The 17,454-nt window shown below is 44.8% G+C and overlaps 1 protein-coding gene across 1 annotated transcript in view; it reads left to right on the top strand.

The window, feature by feature from the left end:
• Window positions 1–1,164: 1,164 nt before the first annotated feature.
• Window positions 1,165–17,454, top strand: part of AFF2 (AF4/FMR2 family member 2) — a 572,314-nt gene continuing 556,024 nt past the window's right edge. The window contains exons 1-2 of the mRNA XM_030209863.1: window positions 1,165–1,199; window positions 1,672–1,792. Of these exons, the coding sequence (XP_030065723.1) occupies window positions 1,165–1,199; window positions 1,672–1,792 (156 nt within the window). The remainder of the gene's footprint in view (window positions 1,200–1,671; window positions 1,793–17,454) is intronic.

Here is a 17,454-nt window from a genome sequence, read left to right as displayed (position 1 = left end):
CCTCCAGTCTTCCGGTATTACACTCGATTTTAGGGACAGATTGCATATTTCTAACAGTAGCTCCGCAAGTTCATTTTTTAGTTCTATTAATACTCTGGGATGAATACCATCAGGTCCCGGTGATTTACTACTCTTCAGCTTGCTGAACTGACCCATTACATCCTCCAAGGTTACAGAGAATTTGTTTAGTTTCTCCGACTCCCCCGCTTCAAATATTCTTTCCGGCACCGGTGTCCCCCCCAAATCCTCCTCGGTGAAGACCGAAGCAAAGAATTCATTTAATTTCTCCGCTACGGCTTTGTCCTCCTTGATCGCCCCTTTAACACCATTTTCGTCCAGTGGCCCAACCGACTCTTTGGCCGGTTTCCTGCTTTTAATGTATCTAAAAAAGTTTTTACTATGTATTTTTGCTTCCATAGTTACTACTATGCTGACATTGTATTATATCTCTGGTATCTGAATTCCAGTGCTGTCAAATGTGTATATTTTTGGTACTGTTTCGCGGTAGTTCTATTATTAGGTTTCAGTTTACTGTTTTCAAGTTTACCTCATTTATTGTATTTATGTTTATTCTTGGTTATTTTACTATTGTTATGCTGTTAAAATATTGTACGTTTTATGTTAAACTGTACCTGCTGTACACCGCTTTGGGTGAATTTCTTCATAAAGGCAGTTAATAAATTCCAATAAATAAATAATATCCCTCCTTGATTTGTGATATAGTTGCAAATAAAGTACAAGTTAGAGAAACATTTGATGCAAAGGACACAAGTTACATTCTTTTCTCTTGACTTCTAGATATACATGAGCATTCCCTAACCCTCTACTGCATTCCTTGTTCTTTTAATGTAACTTGTTTGCATCTGAGATTAAAGATACAGTACAGTCTCGATTATCTGACCTTTGCTAATCCAACCATCCGGCATATCTGACATACCCCCCCCCCCCCCACCCACCCACCCTGGTGATGTCATCGCATTTAGATCTGTTAAAAATCTTTGTTTTAGAACAATTTTTGAAACTTGGGAACTCTATGCCTTTGTTATGCATTGTTTGAGGGGTTTATGCAGAGTTTTCACTTAACTGACATTGGGTCGGTCCCGTTAATCGAGATTGTACTGTATATGTTTTTCATTTAATTATCCAGTTTTCCTTTTACTTAATATGGTGTATCTGGTCATGGATGTTGTTGATCATATGTAAGTATGGCAGTATGGTGACTGAGCATATAAACTATTGTTTTTGGCATCTTACACTAACTATGTGATGACATCAGGATACATGTTTCCTATCCCCAGTTCCATATGATGGCACCATTAGAAGCAGAATTTTGCATTTCAGGAAATGGATAATAAGTTTAGTTGTTTTATAACAAGGCTGAAAGTTTATTACCCAGCTTGGCGTTGGAGCCTTCAGAAGTCTAACGGCCCACGTAAAAAGTGTTTGTTGAGTTTCTCCAGAATGTGTAGGTCCTCTAAGTCACATTTTCTATGATAGAACGTGGTTATTTTTGACAAATAATTTGTACCCAAAAATATCTCTGAGAATTTAGATGATTTGAGTCCTATGCCTTTTTCTGTGTTAACAACAAGAGAGGAAAAGCATAGTGAATCATCTCTTAACGGGCTTGAAATGATTAAACATTTGCCCTTTGGTTTTCTTTTCTTTCAGCCACTATGAACAGGACCGAAGTGCACTTAAAAGAAAAGAATGGGAGCGAAGAAATCAAGAAGTTCAACAAGAGGACGATCTATTTGCTTCGGGCTTTAATCTCTTTGGAGAACCCTACAAAGTAATTTTGCAGCTTACAAACACTTTCTTCATTAGTAGAGAGCAGATTTTCCTGAATTAATATTTAATGTATTCCTTTTTAAGTCGGGCATGTAAATGGTTGAATCACTTCCATCAGAGCCTGTTTCACAAATGAGTTGATAGCTTTGGATCAGACCATGTGGTCTCACAGTGAAACCCTTGGGGAGAATCTTGCTATTCTTTACTGAATGAACCTGGTGTATCAAAGACACTGGTGTCTCTCTGTGCGGAATCATGTTGCCAAAAACTTTCCTCACCAGGAATTCTCCCCTTGAGGATATTTGCTGCCTGAAGTGTCTACACACAGACTTTCCATTCATCCAGTCAGTGACTTTAAAAAGGCAACAACTGATTTGTTGTTAAAAGCTAAGGTTAGAATTAGGAGGAATCAAACTTCAAGCAAGTCTGTGTGCACCGTTATTGTGGGGAATCTGAAATGTAATCTGATACAATTCTTGTTGAAATCAAAATCATAACTTTATATTATGACAGTGCTCATGTAAATAGGACAATAGTCAAAGCCAATTATGTGCTCGCCAGCAGCTGGCGTAATTGGCTTATCCTTAGATTTGGAAAGTAGTATGGATAGAGGCAGTTCTACAGCTTGTGCCAAGATGTAGGCGCCATACTGGGGGTCTCTTAGTGCCAGCTCCATAATGGCACTTAGGTGTGCCTAAATCTTTATAGAAATACAAGTGCAAAGCTGAAATGTAGGCATGTCCAGTTACAGTTGGTCAATAGCTGGTGTAAGCTGGCGTGCCTCAGTGTACTATTCTATAAGCTGTATGTGTCTCTGGGTGACATGCCCATGGCCTGCCCACCCCCCACCCTTGTGTATGCTCCCTTCACAGTTAAATGTTAAGCAACTTTGGCCCATATGTTATAGAATAGCACTTCATTCAATTATTATAGCTGGGGTAGATCTTAAAGCAGGGGTCACACTGGCCCGATTGTTTCAGATAAGTGTCAATTATATAATACACAATTGGAAGGTTTAGAATAATGAACTATGAATTAAAAGTTTAAAGTCTGACAGATAGAGATGACTATTAAGTAATCTAACAACCACGGTTAGCTTTGAACTGATGAGGATTAAGGCAAGTCACAAGCTGTATACTTGTGTGAAACAAGTTGCCATTGATGGTTCAGCATGGTTGGATTAATTAATTGTGAAGCACTGGGATATTTGAGAATAAATAGTGCTTAGGGCCAAATTCTATAAGTGGTGCCTTGGCACCGAAAAACCAGACGCTTAGCGCGATTCTATAAACTATGCGTATGCACATAAAAAAACAAAATTACCGCCCGGGCCACACGGTAGCCGTGTGGTAACTCCAAATTGACTCGCATAGGACTCGCATACGTGCCTACACGGCTTAGTAAAAGGGCTCCTTAGTACAGTGAGTAAAATGCCCCCCCTCCCCCAAAAATGGCCATGCGGTAAGATAACTCTTACTGCGTGGCCTTGTGGTGGGGAGCAGTTACTGCCACCCATTGAGGTGACAGTAAGGGCTCCTGCAGTAACCCAGAGATAACCGCTGGGTTAGTGTCGCGTTATAAAAAAAATCCCGGAACACATGGCGTGTGCTCAAGCCGGAACTACCGCTGGCGGCTGCATTGGGCCAATGGTAGCTCCAGGATAGTGTGCAGTAAGCCTGCATTGGGCTTACCGCCACTTTGTAAAAGGGCCCCTCAATCTGCTAAGGGAGGGGGGACAAAACAAAGTGTGCAGCATGTTTAAGGCATTTTTTTGTTTTTGTTTTTTGTCAGATGTTACAACGTATGTGACAGTTCCCTGATTCTTCTTTAACAATCTTTGTTTCTTCCTTCTAAATATAGCAGCTTTCCCCCAGAAGTATATATGAAAAATTTATAATTGTCTCTATCTTTTTCCTCCTTGCTTCCTCTGGAGTTGTGGCATGTAAGTGGTTTAGAGCATATTCATTTGGGCCAGTTTGGTGACTGAAGTGTGGGTCCAAAGTACAGAACAAGGCCCAAACAGCGAAAAGAAGCACCAGGAGACTTCAAAATCGGGACACAATTTCTTTAATCATGTAACTGAGGGGTCCTTTTACTGAGGCGTGCTGAAAAATGGGTTGCGGTAGTGTAGGCGTGGGTTTTGGGTGCGCGCCAATCCATTTTTCAGCGCGCCTGTAAAAAAGGCCCTTTTAAAAATTGCCGAAAATGGACGTGTGGCAAAATCAAAATTGCTGCACGCCCATTTTGGATCTGCGACCTTACTGTCAGCCGTAGACATAGCGGTAAAGTCTCACGCGGTAACTGGGCCGTAATGACCTACGCATGTCAAATGCCACTTGACGCATGTCCGACACGCGCATCCGAAAATAAAATTTTTATTTTTCAGCCGTGCGTGTCGGACGCATGCCAAAAATGAAATTACCACAAGAGCCACGCGGTAACCTGGCGGTAACTCCATTTTGGTGCGCACTGGGTGCACGTAGATGCTTACGCAGCTTAGTAAAAGGGCCCCTTAAACATCAATGTCTTTCCAAAATGACCCTGCATGGACCGTGTTTCGGCGCACAGCGCCTGCGTCAGGAGTCACTTAGATTGAAACTTCTAAGCAGCAATGGGACTTTCTCCTTTGAATATGACAAGTTGGATGATTGTCCCGCTAAATAAAAGTGTGCTTAATTGTTCAGCCAAATGAAGCTAAGACGGGTCATTTTGGAAAAACATTGATGTTTAAGTTACGTGATTAATGAAATTGTGTCCTGATTTTGAAGAGTCCTGGTGCTTTTCGCTATTTGGACTGAAGTGTGGACAAATATTTGTGGCTTCTTGCCCTTCAAACAAACTGATCTTATGGCAGTGTGGGAGCATGCTCAATGTGCTTCTCCTGCCCAGTGCAACATCTGGAGAGTGACTTCATGTTTGGAAAGGAATAAAACCCCTCATGCATATGGTAACAAAGCTGATAATGTTCTACGTAATTCGAGAGAGGACTGATTGTGAAAGAAATGAAAGAATTTTTTTCACCGAGCCTCTGAGTCACTTTTTTTTGTTATAACAAACAATACTATTGCTTGCCAAAATCAATAAATACCTTTCTCCCAGAATGTTTCTAATCCCCAAATTTGAAGTTCTCACTACCCTATAACAGACACACTGATTTACAGTGGATTTTCTGGAATTTTCAAACTTGCTTAGGTCTGGAAAAGGTTCAAATCAATTTATACTTTTATATTTAAGTTGTTTTTGGACCACTTCTGGCTGCTCAGTAGTTATTTATAAAGTACATTTAAACCATGGTATTTGTTGCAAGAGGCTACCTCGGTGTGGCTTGAAATACTTTTTTTATTGTGCATATATTTTGGAGAAGAAGCAGAAGTGTCTAATTGTCTGCCCCTGTTTGTGCATAAAGATACACTTGCTGTACCACAGCATTCGTTCTTTTGTATAGGGATTCCAAGGCTCCAGTTAGGACAAGGAATGCAACAGCACACGGAGTTCTGCATTTTCTGAACTATATTAGCTGCAGATCTCTGTGGGTTTTTTCCACTAGACAGCTCTCAGGGAAGGTCCACACATCGAAAATTTGTTCCAAGTCTTGGGTGAAAGTGCTTATGAACTTTGCAAGTACCTATGTAATTACATTTCAAATTACTTAGGGGTCCTCTTACTAAGGTGCGCCGAAAACTGGCCTGAGCTGGTGTAGATGCGTGTATTGGACACACGCAGGTCCATTTTTCAGTGCGCCTGCAAAAAAAGGCGTCTTTTATTTTGGCCAAAAATGGATGTGCGGCAAAATAAAAATTGGCGGGCCTCCATTTTGGATCTGAGACCTTATCGCCGCCCATTGACCTAGCAGTAAAATCTCATGCGTTAACCGAGTGGTAATGGTCTACGTGTGTACAATGCCGATTACCTCCCGGTTAGTGCCACGTGCCAGAAAATTTCCAGCGCGCTTAGTGGACGTGGCTAAAAAATGAAATCGCCGCCTGGACCACACGGTAGCCGGGCGGTAGTTCAAAATCAATGCGCGTAGGATGTGCGTATGCGCCAACGCAGCTTAGTAAAAGGGCCCCCTGTTGTGAGGTATGGATGAAGAAACAGTCTATATATATATATATATATATATATATATATATATTAAGAAAAAAAAACCCCAACAGATTCTTAGCATATCTAAAATATATTATTGCAACAAGAAGGTTGGATCTGGTGTGCTAAACAAAATAAAAGCGACCCCTGTGCCTGTTACTCCCAAGCAGAGCACAAAATACCATAGCAAAATATTTTTTTTTTCATTCCAAAAGGTTAGATACATTCCAGTAATTCCAAATGTTTAAAATAGTTTCCAGCATATGAGCTGAGGAATAATTTCTATTACATATGTGAGTCATACATTTTCCAAGCACATTGGTTTCCTTAAAGCTGTGGTCAGTCTTAACCTGGAGACATACATAACCAGTACAGACTTACATTTCAGGACAGCCAAAATGAATATGCATGAGAGATATTTGCATACGCTATTGGGGCAATATGCAGCTGCAGGATATCTGGATAAATACAGCCTGATAACATTTTTGGATATCTTTAAAAGATATTTGGATAAGTCAGTGTCAATAAATATAGCCAGTTAAAGACATCTGGATAACTTTAATTGTATAGCTACTGAACATCATCGTATCAAGTTCAAGTTTAAACCTGCCCCTGCACCCCTCCTCATTTAAATGACTAACTTCTGGCCAGACATCAAGATGTCTGGCTGAAAGCTCTTGTGTTTAGAAAGCCAAGAAATTGAATAACAAATGTTTTTCCTCTTAACTCCCAAAGGTAACCAGAGAAATTCTTTTCAGTTTCAAACCCTGAATCTCTAGTGTAGGTAACTATATCATAGCCATATTTACATAAGAATGTAAGCATCACCATACTGGGACAGAGCCCAAATCCATTAAGCCCAGTATTTTGTTTCTAACAGTGGCCAGTCCAGGTCACAAGTACCTGTCAAGATCCAAAAGAGTAAAACAGATTTAATGCTGCTTATCCTAGATATAAACAATGGATTTTCCCAAGTCCATCCTAATAATGGCTTATGGACTTTTCTTCTAGGAACTTGTCCAAATCTTTTCTAAACCCTACTATGCTAACCACTTTTACCACATTCTCTGGCAATGAATTCCAAAATTTACCGTAATTACACTTTGAATGAAGAAATATTTTCTATGGATATCCTGAAATCTAGAATTATTATCATGATATACATAAGTACATAAGTATTGCCATACTGGGAAAGACCAAAGATCCATCAAGCCTAGCAGTGGAGGAGAAGGGGAGGAATGTAGGGAGAGTTGAGAGTGGAGAGGTACTGAGGAGCTGCAGAGTGAATGCACTTATAAGTCAATAAGAGGAGTTTGAACTGTATGCGGAAACGGATAGGAAGCCAGTGAAGTGACTTGAGGAGAGGGCTAATATGAGCATAACGACACTGGTGGAATATTAGTTGTGCAGCAGAATTTTGAACAGATTGAAGAGGAGAGAGATGGCTAAGTGGGAGACCTGTGAGAAGAAAGTTGCAATAGTCTAAGCGAGAGGTGATAAGAGTGTGGATGAGGGTTCTGGTAGTGTGCTCAGAAAGGAAAGGGCGAATTTTAGTGATATTATAGAGAAAGAAACAACAGGTTTTAGCAGTCTGCTGAATATGTGCAGAGAAGGAGAGGGAGGAGTCGAAGATGACCCCAAGGTTACGAGCTGATGAGACAGGAAGGATGAGAATGTTATCCACAGAAATAGAGAATGGGGGAGGAGGAGAGGTTGGTTTAGAGGGAAAGATAAGAAGCTCAGTCTTGGTTATATCTAGTTTCAGATGGCGCTGAGACATCCAGGCGGCAATGTCAGACAGGCAGGCTGATACTTTGGCCTGGATTTCGGGTGAGATTTCTGGTATGGAGAGGTAGATCTGGGAGTCATCAGCGTAAAGATGATACTGAAAACCATGGGATGAGATCAGAGTACCAAGGGAAGAAGTATAGATGGAGAAAAGAAGAGGTCCCAGGACAGATCCCTGTGCATGCAATAACCGAAACAAAATGAAATCTTGAAATAATGAAATATAAACCAGCCATCAACAAAACCAAATAGTCAGACAATCAAATCAAAATATGCATATTCTTGTACTTTAATCACAGGATTGCAAGAGGGAGAACAAGATGGAGGCAATAGCATAGGTAGTTAGGTGGGGCCATGTTGAAATTTGGTAGCATTGTGTAGGAGACAGCCATGTTGCCTTTTCTCCTGATACTCCTATGGACATTTTTCAAGGTGGAGGCAGTGGTAGATCCTGTTAGGGTCAGAGTAGAGCTGGGGCATGCAGCCCCTTGGATTTTGTGCCAGGAGATGGGTGAATGAGTCCAGCCCTGTGACTCTGTTGTGGGGTAGAAGGGGCAGGGGTTGGTGGATGGCCCTTGATTGTCAATTGACGGGAAGGGGGAACAAGGGCTCTATTAGAGCATCATTGCCTCTCTAGCTTTGCTCTGAGTTGAGATGAAGGATGAAATGCCCCTTGTTATCCATTTCATTCATTTTAGGCTGATTTGCTCAGGGACGTCTGGCCACAGCTAACTTGGATACTAAAACTTTTTTTTGTGTGTCAATGGCCACATTTGTCTCAGGGCTACGCTATTTGAGGTCAAGTTTTATTGTGTCTTAAGTTGAATATTTTTCATATAACATTTAAATCCTTGTGCATAAATTACCAAGTCGAGTGCCAAAACTTAATTCATGCAAGTCATGTTGCATAGGTCCCTTAGAGTGGGTAAAATCTAGTTGCCTAGTGGCATTTTTCAATCTCTTTGTTCTGGCTCTTGCTTGATAGATTCCTGTGAAAACTGGTCCTTCTCCACATCTCACATTTAAAGTTAGCAGAATTTGGTGATGGACTGCGAGAAAAACAACTATTCCTACTGAACAAACTTCAGTATCTACTAATAATGACATGTACATCTATTCAAATTATTGTTGGAACTGTTTAATGTATGCGATTTTGTTAGCTATACATTAAAGTGTTGTGTGGTATTTTCCCAGTGTTTGAATGCAGTAATAATTTTTTCAAAATATTTTTAGGAGGGGGTTTGGTATGGGCAGGGAATGGGCGTGTTTGCATTAACCAGCTAGTGTGTTATGATTAACGTGCTAAGGGGGTCTTTTACTAAAGTTTAGCTTGAGTTATCTGCAAGAGGGTCCATTTTATTCCTATTGGCCCTGCTGCAGATAACTCAAGCTAAGCTTTAGTAAAAGACCCCCCCTAAGTGCTCCTGCATTACGTTTTTGCAGGTCTCTTGCACTAATGGCAATATTAGCACATGACATGCAAAAAACAAAAGGGAAAATGCCCTGAAAAATGAAAGCGCTAATTGCCCCTTTAACAAGCTGCGTAAGTGTCTACGCGCACCCAACGTGCACCAAAATGGAGTTACCGCCTGACTACCGTGTGGCTCTTGCGGTAATTTCATTTTTGGCGCGCATCCGATACACACGTCTGAAAAATATTTTTTTATTTTCGGGCGCATGTAGGTCGTTACCGCCCAGATTACCGTGTGAGTCTTTACCGCTAGGCCAATGGCTGGTGGTAAGGTCTCAGACCCAAAATGGACGCGCGACAATTTTCATTTTGCCACACGTCCATTTTCGGCAAAAAAAAGGCCTTTTTTTACAGGCATGCTAAAAAATGGATCGGCGCGCACCCAAAACCCGCACCTACATTACCGAAAGCCATTTTTCAGCCTGCCTTTGTAAAAGGACCCCTAAATTTGTTAGCGCATGGGACAGTCCCTTGCTAAACTCTGATACCTGCAAATTTAGCACATTTTAGTAAAAGGACCACAAAGTATCGAATAAACATATTTATACAATTTTATTAGCTACACATATGTATCAAATAAACACATTAGGCAGTATGAGAGCCATTTTCAAATGTATTTAACCAGATAATTTCCAGTTGTTCACAACAGTGCTTATTTCAGAAGTCCCATTCGTGAATTAGGCATTTGAATCCTGGCATATACACATCTAGCTATGAAGAATAGGATAGATACTCAGCCTGCAGCAGACAGCGGTTTTTAAGCTGCTTAAAGCCACAGGCTGAATTTACCTCAGATGTTCAATGCTGGGCCGTGTCTGGGCTCCGTGGTATGTGTGGTCACTTGGAAGTTAATCAGGCACTGGCTGATATTAAGGCCGGTGCCCTGTTAGCTTGTTGGATAAAGTAAGGACAGCTTTCTTTCTGTCCTAACTTTACCGTTTACTTAGTGGACTCGAGGGAATTCATCAAGATATGGTAAAAGTTTGCCTTTCACCGCAAGTTAATGCACCTCCAGATTCAGCAACCTGCTGGTTCCAAGTACTGCAGGTTGCTGAATCCCATAGTAAAAGAATTATGCAGCTCGCGAGCCACCTTGGAAGCAGCATTATTCTATGTACCCAGAAGCATTGGGCTGAAAAACCACGAGCCAGTGCTTCCAGGCCAGTATAGCAGGGCCCCCTGGCTCAAGGTCCCCCCCCCCCCCAAGCTTAAGACTCCTCTCCTAGCACACCCCCTACCTCACAGGAAGCCCTTGCTCCTTCAAAGGGCTACCTTGATATCATTGGTGACTTGGGGGGTTTCTTCTGGTGTGTCTTTGGGGAGTTTCAGGGGTCTTGGGACAGGAACAATGCCTAGTCATGCCTGCCAAGTGCAGTGTCAGCTTTAAAAATGGCGCCTCTAGTGGTATGAGACTATCACTACCACTAAGGGTGCCATTTTGAAGCCAGAGTTAGATTGGGCATCATTCATGCCCAAAGATCCCAGAAAATTCTGGGGACCCTCAAAGATCCCTCGGAGATCCCCGTGGACCTCCCTGGACCACCAGTGATATCAAGATAGTGCTTTGAGGGGGAAAGGGCTACCTGAGAAGTGGGTGGTGAAGAGGGGGAGTAGGGGCCTGGAATATGTGGAAGGTGGGCAGAATGAGCTGGGAGAGAGAGTACAGAATTTGAAAGTGTAATCCGTTGGGTTGGTCGTGAGCCCTTGGGCCCTGGCCGAGGCCAGCAGGGTGCCGACCCAGGCCAAGGGGAGACCGACCCACCACCGCACACCCCAGCTACACAATACCCCCTAAGCTACCCCTCCCCCCAGTCCCTCAGGAAGAAGGGAAATAGGCATACAGGCGGGCCTCGCGGCCGAACCGGAACCCACGCAGACAGAGCCACTCGTGCGAGCCTCACGGCTGAACTGGAACCCAATCACACACAGGGAGGGGTGAAAGAACCCAGAGGGCCCCAAGATGCCAGACACGCGCTGAACACCAGCAATAGGGCAGAGGGGGAAACAAAGGACCAGAGCGGGCCACGCCCACGCAGGGGACTAGCGCAGGACAGGGGAACTAACACAGCAACCCCCTCCCCACCAGGGTAGGAGCCCCAGGCAGAAGCCAGAGGAACCAAACACAAAGGAAGGCAGAAAGCCTTTGCCTCAAACCCACTGTAGACAGAGGCACACAGAACATAAAGGGTTAAGCTTGTAGAGCCAGCAGAGAGAGAGTGCCATAAATCAACAAACAATCAGAGAGAACGCTTCCCCTCCCGAGAGGGAGTGGGGCCCATCCAAACAAACACACTGGCAGAGGCAGGAATACAATACACACAGTACACAAAGGGTTAAACTCACTGAGCCAGCAGGCCAGGACACTGGGAAGAGAAATCCTTAAAACAAACAAACCAAGGAGAACGCTCTCACTCAGCCCAGAGCCCCGGAGGCTGAGCAATGCCCAGCCCCCACTAAACAAACGAGCAGCTGACCCTGATTACAGAGCTACGCACACACACACACACACACACACACACACACACACAGCAGCAGCTAACCCAGAGGGAAGGAAAAGAATACTCTAAATCAACACAGATCCCTGTCAGAACCTAGAGCACGTTCTGAGAGAAACCTATCAGGCTTTCCTGTTACCACCAGATAAGTAACGCAAAAGCAGAGAAACTCTTCAGCTGCAGGCTAAAGTACTATCCCCTGACGTCAGCACCACCCCTGGCAGCCAATCAGAAGAGACGTCCCCCCTCCCCCTCAGCCAAACCGGCAGAATCATAACATCACCCCCCCTTCAAGGGCCCCCCCTACCCCGTCCACGAGGTTTAGGTTTGTGAGGGAAAAGGCGATGGAACCGTCTGACTAGGATTGGCGCGTGGACATGAGTAGCGTCCTCCCAGGAATTGTCTGCCGGTCCATATCCCATCCACGCAATGAGATACTGGAGATGTCCCCGGAAGCGCCTTGCATCCAAGACATCCCGGACTTCGTATTCCCCCTGGGAGGCTGAGATGGCTGGACTAGCAGGCAACGCGGGCAAAGCCCCTTTTCTCAGAATCACAGGCTTCAGCAAGGACACATGAAAGGTGTTATGTACCCGTAATGTAGGTGGTAACTTTAGCTGATAACAGACCCGATTCACTTGCCTCACAATGGGATACGGGCCCACAAATCGAGGTGCAAAGCGGGAGGAGGGAATTTTCAGACGAAGATTACGCGTGGACAACCACACCAAGTCGCCAGGCTGGAAGTGCGGTTCCACTCTGCGAGACCGATCCGCTTGGCGTTTCATACGAGTGGAGGTCACTCGCAGCGCTTTCTGAACTGATGACCAAATTGCTTGGAGCGAGGTCACCGCATCAACCGCTGCCGGGACATCCAAGTTGGTTTTCAAGGGGGCTGGTATCCGCGGGTGTCGTCCATATACGATGTAAAAGGGCGACGCGCCCGTGGCCGAGCTCACTCGGTTGTTATGAGCGAATTCTGCCCAAGGCAGCAGCTGACTCCAGTTGTTGTGGTGCTCATTGACATACATCCGTAGGAACTGCTTCAAGCATTGGTTCACTCATTCTGTTTGGCCATTGGATTGTGGGTGATATCCCGACGAAAAGTTCAGCTTTACTTCAAGGGCCCGATTCAGGGCTCTCCAGAACTTTGAGACAAACTGTACTCCTCGATCAGAGGTAATAGATTCTGGCAGACCATGGAGACGAAAAATAGAGCTGATGATGAGGCAGTGAGCAAAAGAAATTGAATAATTCTGAGAAATCATATGAAGGGTTAATTTTGTTTAAAGGTGCTCAGATATTATTTTAAATTCTCAGTTCTGCTAGCAAGTGAAGGAATGTTATCTGGTTTAAGTTATTTACATTTGCTGGGCTGGGTTAGAAAGGTCAGACACAGGAATTTCTTTCAACCTTGTGAGGGATGGATTGCTAAGCAAACACATGTATTCTATTATGAGCCGGTATATAGCAGGCTGTTTGTTTAGGATTAGTTTAAAATGCTTAGAAGAAATACTGTTTAGAGAGAGGCAATAGATTAGTATTTACAAGTTTTTGATATTTAGAATATGTTTACTCTGTGTAGTTAAATGTAGAATGTCTGTTAAATTCTGTATTACTCTTTGTCTGCTGTTTAAGACTGCAGTTGAGGAGATCAACATGTGGTTAGACTTATCTGCAGTTCTGGCTGGTTTAATATATAAGCTGATAGGTGAACGAGGTCAGGGCTAGTTAGCTCTCGTCTCCTTGATTAATTATAAGCTAAGTGTAGGACTGGGTCAGTTTGAGGAATACCTAACCTATGTAACTGATATTTCAAAAGTAATGATTGGTTGAGGCAAGGTGACCAATCTATTCCTTAAACCAATTGGGAGTAAAGGGGGCTAGGCTAGGAGGAGGGCTTAGGACCCTATTTAAGTAGGAGCAGAAGCAGTTTACGTCAGAAGGAGCTCAGAAGAAAGGAAGAAAGCTGGAAGACAACAGGAGAGACAGCATAAGAAGAGAAGCAGCTGAGACAAAGACACAGAGAGCTGAGAGAAAGACACAAAGAGCTAAGAGAGGAGAAGAGAGCTAGAACTGATGTCCTGCTTTGTTTGCTGGCAAATAAAGAAGATTTCTCTCTCATTCTGGTGTGTGCTGTCTGACTCCTGAAGCATCACAAATTCCTATCCCAATTCCTGCAACAATTCTTGGTGGCAGCGGTGGGATAAATCCTGCATTAATCCCAGCACCCAACTGACTGGAGAACATTTGCCGGGTATGTATTCTGTATTTTGTATTGTAATCCTAGCTAGGAAGTTGTAAACCAGCCCCTCAAGAAAGAGGGAAGGAGAATCTGATCAATTCTCAGCAAAGGCCCTAGTACCTTCTAGTCGCGGGGACTAGAAGCGAAAACGCTTGAGCTTATCTGTATCTGAGAAATTTGAAATTGTTGGGTGGGATTTTCTGTATGGGATGTGTGATGCTTGAATGTTAGAAGAGTGCAGACCTCTTACTGCATTCTCAAAAACTCCTTCCCTCTTTGTGTGTTGTAACTGTAAGCATTATGGGTGGGACATCATCTAGAACAATTGCTACCCCCCTAGATTGTATGCTTAGAAATTTCAAAAAAGGATTTTTAATTAATGACTATGGACAGACTTTAAGCTCAGGTACTTTAAGAACCTTGTGTGAAGTTGAGTGGCCATCTATGGGAGTGGGGTGGCCCCCTAGTGGCAGCTTAGATATTGAAGTAATCCGGAAGGTCTACAGCATAGTAGTAGGAGGACCAGAATATTCTGAACAACTCCCTTATATAGATTCCTGGGACAGCCTTGTGACTGACCCTCCCTCTTGGTTGAAAACTTATATGGGATCCCCAGTAAAATTCATGTTAGGCCGTGTTCAAAGAAAGATTAGAAAATCTAAACTAGAAGAGGGAAAGAGCCCTAGGAAGCCTACCACCCAATCGGTGGCTTCCGCCCCTACCCTGTCTGAGAAACCCATACTCTCTGATGACCCCTCAGACCTTGAGCCGCCACCTTATGGCCCATTGTTGGGGTTCCGTGCCGCCCCCAGAGATCCACGCCACCCAGCCCAAGCCTCTCCAGCACAGGCTTCTCCGGACAGTTCTTCCCCTCCTGTGCCAAACCTGCCACACCCTAGGTTGGACTTTTCACCTGGCCTCTACCCTTCTGTGCCAAATCCTCTCCTGTTAACCTCTGAAGACCCGTTTTGGGTTCCACTCCCTGACTCCTCAACTCCCGACAGCCCAGCCTCTCCTTCTAATACCCCTACCCACTCATCAGGGGCCCGGCATCCCTTTCAATGGACTGATTCACCTGTGACCACCTCTCAGTCTATGAGTACCCCTCCCCATCCCTCAGGGGTTCAACACACCTCCACTGAATGGGTTAGACCTGCTGCAATTACCTTTGAGCATGATAGGAGGGTAGCTCCTAGCTCTACCTCAGGTTCCATTCCCACCTCCTCGAGAGTTCTGCCACTTCGTCAGGTAACTACCACTCGACCGGATCCTAATAATCAGGGTCAGGTTATACAGGCACAGGCCTATCAGTATGTACCCTTCACAACCACCGATCTCCTGAATTGGAAGACGCATTATCCCTCTTATACTGAAAAGCCTCAGGCGGTGGTGGACCTAGTGACTAGCATTATGGCCACCCATAACCCAACCTGGACTGATTGTCAACAACTTCTCCTGACCCTCTTCACAACTGAGGAGAGGCGGAAGATTTTGCAAAATGCTGAGGCCATCACGCGAGAGCGTGTCCCCGGGGGGATACAGGACCCAGAGGGATGGGTTAGAGCTCGGTTTCCTCGCGCAGCTCCAGATTGGGATCCAAATGATGGGCAGCACTATGAACTGTTGTCTGGCTATTGCCGGGACTTACTGGAAGGTATGAGGAAAGGCATAAAGAGGCCCATTAATCTGGCAAAGGTCTCTGAAATTCTCCAAGGGGCAACTGAATCCCCTGGGGCCTTTCTAGAGCGACTAATTGAAGCCTACAGAACATACACCCCATTTGACCCTGAAGCCCAAGAAAACCAGAGAATGGTGAATAGCGCATTGGTGGCCCAGAGTATGCCAGATATCCGGAAGAAGTTGCAGCGTCAGGAGGGATTCGCAGGGATGAATACCACCCAGCTAATTGAGATCGCAACCAAGGTTTTCATTAATAGAGATCAGGAGGTGCGCCGAGAGGCTGACCGGAAGATGCAGAAGAAGGCCGACCTTTTAGCGGCAGCCATTACTAATTCCACTCTTAATCGAGGTCGACCTCTAGCTAATGGGAAGCCAAAGTGGGACCCCGGACCACCAGCCAGGCTCCGAGATTCCTTCAATCAATCCCGGCCAAGGGGGGAGAATCCCAGACCAAGATTGGAGAGGGATCAGTGTGCCTATTGTAAGGAAAGAGGGCACTGGAAAGATGAATGCCCCCAGAGGCGCCAGGGACTGAGAAGGGGACCAGGAGATCGAGGAAGCCGAGGCCGAGTTCGAGAGGGAAGATATGAGCCTCCTGAATCTGACATCATCGGGATAGCCGAGATGGCAGAATGGGACGAATAGGACAGACCGGGTTCCTACAAACTGGGCTCCCAGGAACCTATGGTCAAGTTAACTATAGGGAGCCGCTCAATTCCATTCATGATTGATACAGGAGCGGAACATTCTGTTGTGACGGAGCGATTAGCGCCTGTGTCTGGAAAAACTGTCCGAGTGGTGGGTGCCACGGGGGTGCAGAACCGGAGGCCCTTCCTGACAACCCGTAGATGCCAATTGGGCTCACACATAGTCACTCATGAATTCCTGTATATGCCAGACTGTCCAATCCCTTTGTTAGGTCGAGACCTGCTGTCCAAGCTTAGGGCCCAAATTTCCTTTGACTCTGATGGCCAGACTTCAGTCTCCTTTCGGCCCCCAACATCCAGCCCTAAGGGTATACTGAGTTTCTGTTGCCCTCTTGAAGAAGAATGGCGGCTGCATCAGTCGCAGGGCCAAGTTGACCTACCCCTGGCAGACAGCTTTCAGGTCAGTGGGGTATGGGCAGAAGATAATTCCCCAGGGTTGGCCCGAAATATTCCTCCTGTACATGTAGACTTACTTCCAAGTGCCCGGCCAATCCATCTTCGCCAATACCCAATTCCCAGAAAGGCTCTGGAAGGGATTCAAGCACATTTGAATCGTCTGTTATCCCATGGAATTATTCGACCTTGCCAGTCTCCATGGAATACGCCACTATTGCCAGTTCAGAAGCCAGGGACTGAGGATTACCGGCCAGTCCAAGACTTACGAGTGGTTAACAAATCCACTATTTCATTACACCCTGTAGTGCCTAATCCATATGTCCTGCTAGGATTGATACCTTCTGGAGCTACCCATTTCACAACACTAGATTTAAAAGATGCCTTCTTTTGTATTCGGGTGGCCCCCGCCAGTCAATTGCTTTTTGCCTTTCAATGGGAAAACCCAGTAACAGGAAGGAAGCTTCAGTATACATGGACCCGCCTGCCACAGGGGTTCAAGAATTCCCCCACTATTTTTGGGACAGCCCTAGGACAAGACCTTAAGACTTTTAAATCTGAGCCTTCCAGGCGAGTTTTACTTCAGTATGTAGATGATCTCCTGATTGCAGCAGTGACTCAGGAAGAGTGTTTTGAGGCTACCAGAGAATTGCTGGAGCTACTCTTGGATGCAGGCTATAAGGTCTCACGCTCAAAGGCCCAACTTTGTCAGTCAGAAGTGAAGTATCTGGGCTTTTGCATTTCCCAGGGAAGTCGGAGATTGGATGCTAGTAGGAAGCAAGCAGTAGCTGCAATTCC

The sequence above is a fragment of the Microcaecilia unicolor genome, chromosome 7, assembly GCF_901765095.1.
Source record: "Microcaecilia unicolor chromosome 7, aMicUni1.1, whole genome shotgun sequence".
Taxonomy (NCBI): domain Eukaryota; kingdom Metazoa; phylum Chordata; class Amphibia; order Gymnophiona; family Siphonopidae; genus Microcaecilia; species Microcaecilia unicolor.
The sequence above is the reverse complement of the archived record's forward strand: the minus strand, read 5'-3'. Positions and strand labels throughout refer to the sequence as shown.